Raw genomic sequence first — 12,466 nt, 5'->3', positions numbered from 1 at the left:
TTGGGCTGTTTTAAAGAAGATAGAGTACGAGGAGGAAGCTTATTTGCCTGAGTCTAGACCTTCGGATCTTCCCACTCCACTGAGTTGACCGACTGCTTCTGAAGAAGGAAATGGAGTGTAACGAGTTAACCATTCAGTCTGATATCAGGCTAGAATCTTCTCGTTCCAAAAAGAACGAGCAACAACGAAAGCTGCTGGACACTGTTTTAAATCCTGAAGTGTGGTTACAAAGAGCAGACACAGAGACCCCACACATTAAAGAGGAACAGGAGGAACTCTGGATCAGTCAGGAGGGAGAGCAGCTTCAGGAGGACACAGAGACCCCACACATTAAAGAGGAACAGGGTGAACTCTGGATCAGTCAGGAGGGAGGGCAGCTTCAGAAGGACACAGAGACTCCACATATTAAAGATGAACAGGAGGGACTCTGGATCAGTCAGGAGGCAAAGCAGCTTCAGAAGGACACAGAGACTCCACATATTAAAGATGAACAGGAGGGACTCTGGATCAATCAGGAGGGAGAGCAGCTTCCAGGGCCGGAGGAGGAGGCTGATATCACCAAGTTCCAATTCACTCCTGTTTCTGTGAAGAGTGAAGATGGGGAAGAGGAATCTCAGTCCTCACAGCTTCATCAAAGCCAAACTGAGGAGAAGAGAGAGGCAGAGCCTCTAGCCAGCAGCTCAACTGAACAGATGAAAACAGAAGCTGATGGAGAGGACCATGGAGCATCAGAACCAGCCAGTGCTGGCAAAACCTCAGACTCTTCTGAGACTGAAGACAGTGATTTTTGGCCAGAAACTACTGAACCTCAGTCAGGTTTAGACTCACAGAAAAACAGTGAAATTGTTGGGAATAAATACTTTAGTTGTTCAGATTGTGGTAAAAGATTTGTTGATAACAGTCACTTGAACAGACACAAGAGAGTCCACACAAGAGAGAAGCCATTTAATTGCTCAGTCTGTGGTAAAAATTATAGTCAGAATTATTACTTGAAGACACACATGAGAGTCCACACAGGAGAGAAGCCATTTAAATGCTCAGTCTGTGGTAACAGTTTTGGTTGGAAAGGAAACTTGAAACAACACATGATAGTCCACACAGGAAAGGGACGATTTAAATGCTCAGTCTGTGGTAAATGTTTTGGTTATAAACAAAACCTGAACAAACACAGGATAGTCCACACAGGAGATAAAGTGTTTAAATGCTCAGTCTGTGGGAAATGTTTTGGTTATAAAAAAACCCTGAACATACACATGATGGTCCACACAGGAGATAAACCATTTAAATGCTTAGTCTGTGGGAAATGTTTTGGCTATAAAGGAATGCTGAATACACACATCATAGCCCACACAGGAGATAAAGTGTTTAAATGCTCAGTCTGTGGGAAATGTTTTGCTTATAAAAAAAACCTGAACAAACACATGATAGTCCACACAGGAGATAAACCATTTAAATGCTTGGTCTGTGGTAACAGTTTTGCTCGGAGCCAAACCCTGAAGGTACACATGATAGTCCACACAGATGATTTACCATTTTCATGCTCAGTCTGTAGTAACAGTTTTGCTCGTAAATACACCTTGAAACAACACATGACAGTCCACACAGGAAAGGAACGGTTCAAATGTTCAGTCTGTGGTAAATGTTTTAGTTATAAAGGAAAACTGAAGGAACACATGAGAGTGCACACAGGACATCAACTGTTTAAATGATCAGTCTGTGGGAACAGTTTTGCTAATAACCGAACCCTGAAGGTACACATGATAGTCCACACAGGACATAAACCATTCAATGCTGTCTGGGAAATGTTTTGGTTATCCTCAATCCCTGAAGAGACATGATACTCCACACAGCAGAATTTACTTAATATTGGGCTAGACAATATTTCAATATCATTGTCTATCAGTTGAAACATATTGTGAGACCATTGATTGATTGTCATAACAATTCTGTTCTAAATTAATTATAAAATGCGAATCATTGTCTCAAAATTAGATTAAACAAATTAGAGAATATCATTTTAAAATTATGTTTGTAGGAATGTATCTTATATATCCTGCATTTCAATTGTTCAATTGAAATGCAGTTCAATTGAAATGTAATGGGGCAATAGAGTCTCCACCCCCTTTGGCATTGGTCATGGAGTTTGGCAGGGGGGTACTCTCCCCAGCTGTCTTTAATTTATATATGGAGGATCTATCTGATCAGCTGTAGGACTGGTTGTATGATCGGCAACACCTTGGTAAACCATCTTATGATGCTGATGATCTGTCGATTTCCCCCCCTAGCAGCGCTAGGTTTCATCAGCTACTGAATATATGTTCTGTTTATTGTGTCAAATTTGATGTTAAATACAATGCTAAAAAGAGCGTTGTTATGATTTGTATAACAAAAGGGGACAGGGAGCTAATTTTTCCTGCTTTTTATTTGTCTGAGCATGCTCTGTGATAAAACCAAATATCTGGGTCACTTCATTACAGATCAAATGTCTGATGATGATGATGATGACATATGTGTTATATGTACAGACTAAAATGTTGGTCAGGAAATTCCACTCATGTTCTGATGGTGTTAAAGATTAATCTCTTTAGTTTAGGGCATACTGTACCACTATTTATACTGCCCCTTGTGGGTGAAGTTTAAAAAAACGAGCATCCACACACTTTGGGTTGCCTATAATGACTGCATGCAGATATTGCTGGAAAAACCCAGGTGGAGTAGTGCTTGGTGAACGGTTTTGTAAGGCAGGAGTCAACACTTCAGGCGCTCTTGAGAAATCTGATGTACATGTGTATTTGTCGACTGAATGTTTCTCAGAATGTCATGTTGCTGACTGATCCTGGTACTGTGGGATACCAGTCATGTGAAAAGTTTCATATAAGTGCCTTTTATAGTTTTATTGTGCTTTTGCGTGTTTTCTTTGTTTTAATTGTTGTATGTGTTGTTTTCTATGGACTATGTGTCCATTAATAAAAGTTGATTGATTGATTGAATTGAGATGAACATCAGTATTGTCATATTGCTATTGAAAAGTTGCATCAGGTATCGATGGCTCATGAAGCTCCTTGAGATTTAGAAGTGGAGGCTGTTCATGATGGTTGGAAGATGGAGATCATCAGGTTACATGAAAAGAAACTGAGTATTTCAAACGTCAGTCAAGACATTCACTGATAAAAGGGCAAAGCTCTGACTCAACATATCAAATGGCTAAATCTGTCAGAAAAGGTTTGCTGTACTTTTTGTATATTTATCATTACTTGGCAGTCCACATTTAAATACAATTGGAAACAAACAATTGATTTTATATTTGAAATTTAATTCCTGTCTGGTTTAACTCAATGTAGCCTACTCATTCATTGTGAATTCACTGTAATTGGACTTGTTAGGACTCTTCCCGCAGACACTATCCCTTTTCTTAAAGCAGGTAGAATAATTGTAAATTGGATCTGTCACTATATAACTTGCATCATACTGGGCACAAAAACACATTTTCCTTAATTTAACATATTTTATATTGTTGCTTTTAATTGATTCGTATTTAATATTTATTTTATACTGTTGTAATGTCTTTTTATGTAGTTTTTTTTTGCTCGTTTTAATGTTTTGCATGTAAAGCACTTTGAGGTGCATTATGAATGAAAGGTGCTATACAAATAAAGTTTATTATTATTAAGTGTGAATTTGACATTTGACTATCTCATGCTCTCTTCCCACAGTTAAAGCAATGCCATAACTGTTAGTTGAACAGTTATGGCAGTTCGCTTCCATAATAAGCTGTATATACCGTTACATACCAGAATTCTTTAGTAAAAGCTTGGGAAACATTTTCATTTCCTTGTAGGAATTTGTTAACTTCATTTGATCCATTCCCTCCCTTGTTTTTATGTACAGTGTAACATTATAATTAGAACAAACTGTATGAACAACAAACTAACTTTTGCCTAATTTGGTGACAAAGATAATTTCTTCATAGAACAGGCATTGATCAAATATGAATGGAAAATTCATCATGGTGACACACAATGTTTATTTTTCTGGGATCAGTTCACACAAACGCAAATATATTCCAATCCAAAAATAATCACAATGGGGGAAGAATGGATGAGTCATGTAAAAGAATGAATTTGTCGATCATATTTAGCCAAAATAGAAAAAAATTAACAATGTTTGCACAACACATACTAAATAAATACACTTAACCAATCTCTTCAAGGTGTTTATACTGTATGAATTCGGTCATCCATTTCAAATGAGGAAACCAGTTGAATAGCCAGAATGTAGTAGTTTGCTGTCACTAGTGTAAAACAACACAAACCTATAGAACAGGCACTGGACAGTCCTGGCAGGGGGTCTCCCTGCCCAGTGCATGCTGCCTGGGATACACAGCAGCCCCTCATCACCCTGAGCAGGAGACCTCTATTGTTTTTCCAACCCAATTTAGATGAAACCACGCCCACTTCCGTATGACGGAACCCTCGGCAGAACCAGCCATTGGGTCATCTTGTCACTCTTTGGATAAGATAGCAAAACCGCAACCTAAAAAAGTGTATTAACCTAACACCTAACTCTAACTTCAAACATATAATTAAATGTTTACTCTTTTATTTGATTATTTTGTGATTACCAAAGATAACTTATCGATTGTTGCTCCTTGTACTGCTGGCAGGCTGTAACCGCCAGTCTGGGGGGAAAAAAAAGGTTGGGAACCACTGGTGTAGAGCAACTAAGAATCTGGAATAAAGTCTGATGAAATAAATTTAACACTTCAGATGAAGAACCAAAGAACACAGGGTGAACTTTTACCTGCAGTCTAAATCAAGAAAATAACTTTAACAAGTAGAGCTCGCCTACTTTGAGGTAAAGCAAAATAAGAAGAAAAAAGTTGCCTATTTCACCTCAGCACCAGCGCTTTCAAGCCCTCAACATGTTAGTTGGTGGACATGTCCCTAACTGTGCTGGCCCACTGTTACAGAGACCTTCACAGGTAAAATATTCAGAGAACATTCATGATCCGAAGTATAAATGTATGGAAACAGCCTGTCAGTGAAAGTGTGTGTGAAGGTGTGTATGTGTGTGTTAGTATCAGGATCAGAGAATGACAGCCTTCCTCTGTTCCAGTCAAGATGCACTCTGACCTTCTGGGGATTCTTCTTAACTGACAGATCAGTGTTTGGATCTGATAGCGAGACTGCTCTGTATACACCCGCACTGAACCTAATTACCCATAATCCAGATTCTATAAAAATTCCCTTCCTCTGGACAGATTCTGGTGCCACACCTACATCCCAGGTGTCACTGTCTCCAACCTCAACAACCCAGCTGTGAGTTCCTGAGTTGAAGCCCTCGGAGCCGAGGACAGAGCAGGAGTCACAAAACCTCTCTGGATTTTTAGGAAGAAGATTCTCATCTCCAAATATCACACTGGTCATATCTTCAGACAGGGCGAGGTATGGATCAGCAGTGTTCTGGTCCAGAATCACAGGCGTGTAGGAGACCATCTCCTTCATCTTGTCCCAGACTGTGAACCTCAGGTTGCCCAGGTGTTTGGCCTCGTCCATCAGAGCTCCTGAGACCGGCAGCTGTGGATCCTCCAGAAGGGTGTGCTCGACTCTTTGCACTGTAGCCTTATAGTTCTGCAGGAACCAGACAGCGTCTCCAGCATCTACAGCTCTGATTGTGTCTGAAAGAGCTGCCATCTCTCTGCTCAGACCCTCAATGTCGTCCTTCATCATCTGACTCTTCTGCTCCTCTTCCTCCCTCAGTGCAGCGATCCTGGCCTCCTTTTCCTCTTGTAGAAATTGGTGAAGCTTCATAAACTCCTCATTAATCTGCCTCTCTATGCGTCGGGCCTGGAACTTAATGTGTTCTGCTATTTGATCACAGTTTCCTTTAACTTCATGGAAGAGCTCCAGTTTCTCCTGTAAGGGCTTCAGTGACTCCTGAAGTTCCTTCTTGTGATGCCGTGCAGCTTCCTCGACGGGTCTGAATCTGTGGTCCGTGTGTGTTTCTGAATCTCGACAGATGATACACACTGGCTGCTGATGGTCCAGACAGAAGAGCTTGAGTTTCTCAGAGTGCAGACTGCAGAGAAGCTCAGATCCTGCTGAAGCTCTCTCATCTCTCTCCAGTATGAAAGCCTCACACATGTTCTTCAACACCAAGTTACAAGGCGGTTTACTCTGTGAAGATGTAGCACTACACACTGGACAGGCATGTACTTGTTGACTTCTCCACCATCTCTGCAGACAGGCTTTACAGATGCTGTGGCTACACGACAGGATGACTGGATCTTTAAAGATGTCATGGCAGACAGGACAGGAGAGATACTCCTCTGATCTGGAAGCCATTTTCTCTCTCAGTGAAGCTGAAGACAAACCAGACAGAGATGAGTTAAATGAGGATCAAAAGGTAATTACTGTAGGTAGGTATTGTATATTATTAAGACTGTATTTTTTTTAATCTCACGGTTATATCGTGAAACCCTAATCCATACGTCCCTCTCTTCTTGTCCCCATATTTTTATCACACCACACCAGATTTCTTGTGCACCTTGTTTTAAGTTCTGCCTCTCCCTGTCTGCATTTTACTTTCAGCTCCCAGCTGCTCTGCTGGGTTCATCTTTAGAATTGACCAGTATGAAGATGTTCTGTCTGACAGCCCGGGCTAGTCTAGGAAAAACATGCATGTGGTCCCAAATTATCCTAGATGCAAAGTTGAGATTTTATTGAAATAAGTGCTGCCTCCAATGTGCCTATTAGCCTGTATGTTGTGTTATGCCGAATTGAAGGCATCGTCATCTCATAACAATTCTAAATAGCTCTTCGCTCATATTAAACCTGGCCTATAAGCAGGCCCGTTTTTTTTTAACTGTGTTTCCAGTCCTCTTCATACAGACACGAGACCGTCACATATCATGGCGTCCTGAGCTGAATGTCCGATGTTCGTCCTACTATGATTGATTGATTTTCTTTATTTAAGTGTCATGCTTCCACTGAAGCCCAGCCCATGTGGGCTTACAGGACACTTTTACTGTTCATCATTTAAACAAACAATGATCAAACATAAAACCAACAAAAACACCCAAAATACATACAGTGAAGTTGTACAGCATGAAAACCACAGCCTGAACCTACTTAAAGAGCTGTGCTTGCCTTCTATTCCAGGCCTTAGAAATAAAGTTAACAGTCTTAAATACCTCAGTCTTAAACAACCACTCCAACTTCTGCCCAGAAGAGCTCAAGTCTTTGCTTTTGCATGTCATCAAATAAGGAAATCCGTACAATAAAACATGAAATGAAACTAATTTGCAACATCCTTTAGGTCACAGACATTGCATATCCTGTTCTGTTCTGGTATAGCTGTGAACCGCCCTACAACCATGGCAAGAGGCAGAATACCAATTCTCAGCTGAGCACATAAAGAACTCTGGTTTCTGGTTAGAAAGGAAGTGACATAGGGCTCAGGACCAAAACGCTGCTTCATCTGAACATAAGCTTAGGTTTAGACCTATGTCGTTTGCCCATTCCTCTCTTGTTTCACCATATTACCGTTACAGCAAAGCATGTTGTGAAAAATATATGCCAGGTCTGCCTCTCTAAAAATGTCCTTTATCCAGTGGTGACTTTTTACCCCGCTAGCCGGGCGCTTCTCGCTCAGCGCTCGGCTAGCGGGGTAAAATGTGACTGTGAGTGAATTGTCCCAGTTGAAAGAAGGTCTAAAGTAAAGCCTAACAAAATCTACTAGATTTTGATAACATCTAAACAAAACATCACACATCAGAAATATAGCGAAAATACTTACAGTGAATAGTCGTTTTGAGCGGATTTAATGCTGTTTACTCACAGCTGTTCCGTGTTGGTGGGTTGGTGGGAGCTGATATTTGGCGCGCACACATGCGCACGCGCGACCGGAACACCACGCCGGACGCACTTTGACCTCGGACAAGATGGCGGCCGGATCAGAATATTCGTGAGCGGTGGTCCCATCCATGGGTCAGCTACCTTAGCGATCCCCCTTTCGTTAGTATAGTTTACAACTGTAATTGACCAACAGAAGACTTTGTATGTATGTATGGTATTATCACGAATATATAAAGTGGAGACGAGGCTCCGTTTAGCACTGAGAGGAGGAAGTAGAAGCTCTCTTATTATGGACTCAGATGAATGGGTTAGCTGTGAAGCTATTGAGCTAACGTTTATAATGCAACTATTGTCAGTAAAACTGTATGGAAATCTCTAATGTTCAAACCCCGACAGGGTTGGTGAACTAGCGACTAACTGATTCAGATTCAGATTCAGATTCATTTATTTAAAGAATGGGACTTTACACATTAATGAACAGTACAGCCGTACAGTAAATATGCCAGGTTGTAGCCCAAGGGCTAGTTTCCACCTTATATTTACAGTCTATGGTTTCCACCTGCGGCTGTTGAAGAGATATTTGGGCTGTTTGAAAGAAGATAGCAGAGTACGAGGAGGAAGCTTCTTTGCCTGAGTCTAGACCTTCGGATCTTCCCACTCCACTGAGTTGACCGACTGCTTCTGAAGAAGGAAATGGAGTGTAACGAGTTAACCATTCAGTCTGATATCAGGCTAGAATCTTCTCGTTCCAAAAAAAACGAGCAACAATTAAAGCTGCTGGACACTGTTTTAAATCCTGAAGTGTGGTTACAAAGAGCAGACACAGAGAACCCACACATTAAAGAGGAACAGGAGGAACTCTGGATCAGTCAGGAGGGAGAGCCACTTCAGGAGGACACAGAGACCCCACACATTAAAGAGGAACAGGGTGAACTCTGGACCAGTCAGGAGGCAAAGCAGCTTCAGAAGGACACAGAGACTCCACATATTAAAGATGAACAGGAGGGACTCTGGATCAGTCAGGAGGGAGGGCAGCTTCAGGAGGACACAGAGACTCCACATATTAAAGAGGAACAGGAGGGATCAGTCAGGAGGGAGGGCAGCTTCAGGAACACAGAGACTCCACATATTAAAAATGAACAGGAGGGACTCTGGATCAGTCAGGAGGGAGGGCAGCTTCCAGGGCTGGAGGAGGAGGCTGATATCACCAAGTTCCAATTCACTCCTGTTTCTGTGAAGAGTGAAGATGGGGAAGAGGAATCTCAGTCCTCACAGCTTCATCAAAGCCAAACTGAGGAGAAGAGAGAGGCAGAGCCTCTAGCCAGCAGCTCAACTGAACAGATGAAAACAGACGCTGATGGAGAGGACCATGGAGCATCAGAACCAGCCAGTGCTGGCAAAACCTCAGACTCTTCTGAGACTGAAGACAGTGATTTTTGGCCAGAAACTACTAGTCAACCTCAGTCAGGTTTAGACTCACAGAAAAACAGTGAAATTGTTGGGAATAAATACTTTAGTTGTTCAGTTTGTGGCAAAAGATTTGTTGAGAACAGTCACTTGAACAGACACAAGAGAGTCCACACAAGAGAGAAGCCATTTAATTGCTCAGTCTGTGGTAAAAATTATAGTCAGAATCATTACTTGAAGACACACATGAGAGTCCACACAGGAGAGAAGCCATTTAAATGCTCAGTCTGTGGTAAAAGTTTTAGTCAGAAAAATCAATTGAAGTCACACATGAGAGTCCACACAGGAGAGAAGCCATTTAAATGCTCAGTCTGTGGTAACAGTTTTGGTTGGAAAGGAAACTTGAAACAACACATGATAGTCCACACAGTAAAGGGACGATTTAAATGCTCAGTCTGTGGTAAATGTTTTGGTTATAAACGAAACCTGAACAAACACAGGGTAGTCCACACAGGAGATAAAGTGTTTAAATGCTCAGTCTGTGGGAAATGTTTTGGTTATAAAAAAACCCTAAACATACACATGATAGTCCACACAGGAGATAAACCATTTACCGTAAATGCTTCGTCTGTGGGAAATGTTTTGGCTATAAAGGAATAGGGGTGGGAATCGCTGAGTAGCTCACGATACGATATCGTCACGATACTTGGCCCTCGATAACGATATATCACGATACTGCGATACTGCGATATATTGGAAGACGATACATCACGATACCTGTGTAACAAGTGAAAAAAATACCTCTGAAGGCAAAAAATCATGTATTATGCATTTATTAGCAGAATTGACATGAACTCTCTGAGTTCACTCACTCACTCATACCATTTTCGATACCACGGAGGAAAAGTTACACATTAAGTCTTTTTATTATTACTATTAAAACAAGAAAACCTATAGGCTATAACCTACCTACCTACCTATATAATTTCTAAAAGTAGATATTAATGATCAAACATTTCCATTCATGTAGCCTACAGTAGTTATGTTTTTGTTTCAACTACAAACATAAATAAAGTCAACTTGAAACTATGTTTCAACTACCACACACAGCATAATATTTTAGCCTGTTTATTAAAAAAAAAAAAAAAAATTAATAAACATATCGATACTTGGCGCCAGTGTATCGATAACGTATCGCGGGTGGAAATATCGCGATAACGTGGGTATCGATATTTTGTCCCACCCCTATAAAGGAATGCTGAATACACACATGATAGTCCACACAGGAGATAAAGTGTTTAAATGCTCAGTCTGTGGGAAATGTTTTGCTTATAAAAAAACCCTGAACAAACACATGATAGTCCACACAGGAGATAAACCATTTAAATGCTTAGTCTGTGGTAACAGTTTTGCTCGGAGCCAAACCCTGAAGGTACACATGATAGTCCACACAGATGATTTACCATTTTCATGCTCAGTCTGTAGTAACAGTTTTGCTCGTAAATACACCTTGAAACAACACATGATAGTCCACACAGGAAAGGAACGGTTCAAATGTTCAGTCTGTGGTAAATGTTTTAGTTATAAAGGAAAACTGAAGGAACACATGAGAGTGCACACAGGACATCAACTGTTTAAATGATCAGTCTGGGAAATGTTTTGGTTATCCTCAATCCCTGAAGAGACATGATACTCCACACAGCAGAGTTTACTTAATATTGGGCTAGACAATATTTCAATATCATTGTCTATCAGTTGAAACATATTGTGAGACCATTGATTGTTTGTCATAACAATTCTGTTCTAAATTAATTATAAAATGCGAATCATTGTCTCAAAATTAGATTAAACAAATTAGAGAATATCATTTTAAAATTATGTTTGTATGAATGTATCTTATATATCCTGCATTTCAATTGTTCAATTGAAATGCAGTTCAATTGAAATGTAATGGGGCAATAGAGTCTCCACCCCCTTTGGCGTTGGTCATGGAGTTTGGCAGGGGGGTGCTCTCCCCAGCTGTCTTTAATTTATATATGGAGAATCTATCTGATCAGCTAAGAGGCTGTAGGACTGGTTGTATGATCGGCAACACCTTGGTAAACCATCTTATGATGCTGATGATCTGTCGATTTCCCCCCCTAGCAGCGCTAGGTTTCATCAGCTACTGAATATATGTTCTGTTTATTGTGTCAAATTTGATGTTAAATACAATGCTAAAAAGAGCGTTGTTATGATTTGTAGAACAAAAGGGGACAGGGAGCTAATTTTTCCTGCTTTTTATTTGTCTGAGCATGCTCTGTGATAAAACCAAATATCTGGGTCACTTCATTACAGATCAAATGTCTGATGATGATGATGATGACATATGTGTTATATGTACAGACTAAAATGTTGGTCAGGAAATTCCACTCATGTTCTGATGGTGTTAAAGATGAATCTCTTTAGTTTAAGGCATACTGTACCACTATTTATACTGCCCCTTGTGGGTGAAGTTTAAAAAAACGAGCATCCACACACTTTGGGTTGCCTATAATGACTGCATGCAGATATTGCTGGAAAAACCCAGGTGGAGTAGTGCTTGGTGAACGGTTTTGTAAGGCAGGAGTCAACACTTTTCAGGCGCTCTTGAGAAATCTGATGTACAAATGTATTTGTCGACTGAATGTTTCTCAGAATGTCATGTTGCTGACTGATCCTGGTACTGTGGGATACCAGTCATGTGAAAAGTTTCATATAAGTGCCTTTTATAGTTTGATTGTGCTTTTGCGTGTTTTCTTTGTTTTAATTGTTGTATGTGTTGTTTTCTATGGACTATGTGTCCATTAATAAAAGTTGGTTGATTGATTGAATTGAGATGAACATCAGTATTGTCATATTGCAATTGAAAAGTTGCATCAGGTATCGATGGCTCATGAAGCTCCTTGAGATTTAGAAGTGGAGGCTGTTCATGATGGTTGGAAGATGGAGATCATCAGGTTACATGAAAAGAAACTGAGTATTTCAAACGTCAGTCAAGACATTCACTGATAAAAGGGCAAAGCTCTGACTCAACATATCAAATGGCTAATCTGCCAGAAAAGGTTTGCTGTACTTTTTGTATATTTATCATTACTTGGCAGTCCACATTTAAATACAATTGGAAACAAACGATTTTATTATTATTAAGTGTGAATTTGACATTTGACTATCTCATGCTCTCT

The 12,466-nt window shown here is 40.3% G+C and overlaps 1 protein-coding gene across 1 annotated transcript; it reads right to left on the bottom strand.

Moving 5' to 3' along the window:
- Positions 1–4,898: 4,898 nt before the first annotated feature.
- Positions 4,899–7,873, bottom strand: LOC310783510 (nuclear factor 7, brain-like). The gene is made up of 2 exons (XM_083644388.1): positions 7,798–7,873; positions 4,899–6,361 (listed from the first exon to the last, which is right to left on the bottom strand). Exon 2 carries the CDS (start codon positions 6,342–6,344, stop codon positions 4,944–4,946), a length of 1,401 nt encoding a protein of 466 aa, XP_083500514.1. The 5' UTR covers positions 6,345–6,361; positions 7,798–7,873; the 3' UTR covers positions 4,899–4,943.
- Positions 7,874–12,466: the final 4,593 nt, after the last annotated feature.

The sequence above is a fragment of the Poromitra crassiceps genome (assembly GCF_964638095.1).
Source record: "Poromitra crassiceps genome assembly, chromosome: 10".
Lineage (NCBI taxonomy): Eukaryota > Metazoa > Chordata > Actinopteri > Beryciformes > Melamphaidae > Poromitra > Poromitra crassiceps.
This window is presented reverse-complemented; position numbering and strand designations above follow the sequence as displayed.